Here is a 2604-nt window from a genome sequence, read left to right as displayed (position 1 = left end):
CCAGGTGTGTGTGTGTGTGTGGTTTTTTTTTTTTTTTCCTTTTGTAGTTTAGTTAATAAACCTTTTTTTTTCTAAGGTAGAGGCCTGCTTTGCTTATTTCCTGGTCACATCTCACAGCAAACACCAGGGAAGTATATTTTCATGGGGCACTGGCATTGTGCCAGTGTCAAACCATGACATTCACAGATGCATCATTTCTTGAAAGCAATCCTCACATATATGTCTTCATCTGCTTTCCTGAGCGCATTGAGCCTGCTAATTACATAAAAAAGTTCTGGAGGTTTCAAGATAAAGAATTTTATAGCAGCACTGTCTGTGACTTATCAGTACAAAATTAAATTGCCTTGTTAAGAAAGGATAAATCAGCTGGAGTTTAGCTCTTTCATTAACATTCCCATGGTAAGGCAACCTCTAATTTGTAATCATGTGCCTTTATTTTCTATAAAATTAAGTTTCAATCACTGATTTCAGGCCTTATCAAACTACCTTCTGAACACCTGATGTGTTTTCTTTAGTTGTTGAAGAACACAGCATCTTTCTGACAAAATACCTTTTTTTACCCCCCCTCCATGTTCAGGTAAATTCATGTGGAATTTGAGTGGTTTCCAGCATTGTTTAATCCCTTAAACATCATTTGCAAGAGGCATGAAATATTGTTTCAGGATTTGTTCAGATCCTAGCTGAAGAAATCAATATTTTTCAATTATACATTTTAGAATAAGAAATTATACATCAAATATCCCTCTTGATAACCTTAAAGAGCCATTACTGTTTAGAGGTGATGCCATTCCTTCTGGAAATTATTTACCAGCGATATAATAATGCTGCTGTAGGGAACACTTTTCGGACGCATGTCGATAAATATGAAGCAACATTTAATACATAATAATTGACAGGTGCAACAGCATCTAGTGTGCCTATGAGACAACAAAGAGGCCACATGTGCTTATTATAGCTGGTGCTAATCCTTCCTCAGTGGTGCATATTCCTGGCAGTTCTCAGATCCATGCAGGACTGGTGGTGATTTCCAGCCTCAAACACTCCTAGGCTGTGTCTGTCCATCAGCCTTGAGGAAATATTGACAGAAACAGCTCCTACCTCTTCACCTTGAGGAATGTGCAGCTGGCCCTATCCATAGGACAATTATGGCTTATTACAACAACATTTTAATTCTAGGACTGCCTCCAAAAGGTCTTTCTTATTTTGAAATTACTCACTATTTATTCAGATGATGGAAAAAGAAAGTTGCCAAATACCTTACAGGACAAAATGACTGCATATATAAAACAATACAAAATTATAAACCCACAGATTTATTAAGAAAAGGTATTTTGCTGGATGACCATTTATCTATTTTTTAGGTTCTTACACAACAGAAGATTTACTCTACTGTCTAGGATTCAGAGCACAAAGGCTCTGTGCTTTCTTCCTCGTGTTCAGTTGTCAAGGACCAGTGGCTGGGACAGTCAAAACAGGACTGACTGCACAGCCTTCCTGCTACTTTTTAGGGAGTATTTCACACTGCTGCCCACTTTGAACCTACCTGGAAACTGGCCCCAAAATAGGAGGTGATTTTTTTTGCAAAATAAAGAGGTGAGTAGCATAATATATGATTTAAGGCACTACAGAAGAAAGGGCTTCTTTAGGTCTAATGACCTATTACGGATGGATCTTTGATTCCTCAGCAGTACAGAGGGGGTACACAGCCAGAAACCTACATGAAACAAACTGCTGTATATGACTTTAGAATCCAGGGCACGGTAGCTTATGCAATTTCTTAAACTGACAGATATTACTTTAGTTGCTCTCTTGAATTATTTACTCTAGTGTTCGGAATACTAAGTGATTCTGCATAGAAGACTTGAGGGTATCTAAGAGTTAGTTTGCAGCTAAAACTTTTAGCGGGATCCATATTGACAAGAAGACACACATTTAAATTTCTACAGATGTCTGCATTTTTATGCAAAGGCCTATTGATTCTCTGGGTAGGTGTACTATTCTCTGTTTTCTGTAGAATTTGGTGGCTAAAGTTAAAAGGAGGCAGAAAAAGAAACATTTTAGCACCTTCATTTTTCAGATTGGGAACTGAGGAATAGAGGAATTACATTTCCCAACTCTGCAATCCTAAAATAATGTAAATAAGTAATAATGAATATTAGGAAACCAAGCTGTGGTTTCTATCCAACGGCAAGAGCAGTGGGATAACAAGCTCCGAAGTCAAAATGCCAAACTACAGCTGAAATAGTTTGAATATAGTTGAAAAGTGATAAAAGACAACTTTATTTTAACAAAACCTGGGGCAGAACTACCTACGGAGTATTTTTAACAGAGAAATATAAGTTTAGAGTAGTGGGGTGTTAAAGAGAGAAGAGCAAGTATACAGTATATAGTGAGGACAAAAGGAGAATAACAAAAATTAGCATACAGCATACTTGTCTCATCATATTCTTCTGTACCAAATCTTTCTGTACCAGCTTTGTTGATTTTGCCCTTTTCTCCACTCAAGCCCAAAGGCAGCGTCAGCAGCCCTGTGCGTAGCCCTGGCAGCACCCAGGGCTCCCCGGCCAGCAGACAAGTGGCTGTTCACCCGGAGCAGGTGTCCCC

General features: G+C 38.4%; 1 protein-coding gene across 1 annotated transcript in view; it reads right to left on the bottom strand.

The window, feature by feature from the left end:
- GFRAL (GDNF family receptor alpha like) overlaps nucleotides 1–2604 on the bottom strand; it is a 25412-nt gene that overhangs the window by 22350 nt on the left and 458 nt on the right. The window contains exon 2 of the mRNA XM_014309870.2: nucleotides 2433–2579. Coding sequence (XP_014165345.1) covers nucleotides 2433–2579 — 147 coding nt within the window. The remainder of the gene's footprint in view (nucleotides 1–2432; nucleotides 2580–2604) is intronic.

Source organism: Geospiza fortis, unplaced genomic scaffold (assembly GCF_000277835.1).
Source record: "Geospiza fortis unplaced genomic scaffold, GeoFor_1.0 scaffold603, whole genome shotgun sequence".
NCBI classification, from domain to species: Eukaryota; Metazoa; Chordata; class Aves; order Passeriformes; family Thraupidae; genus Geospiza; species Geospiza fortis.
This window is presented reverse-complemented; position numbering and strand designations above follow the sequence as displayed.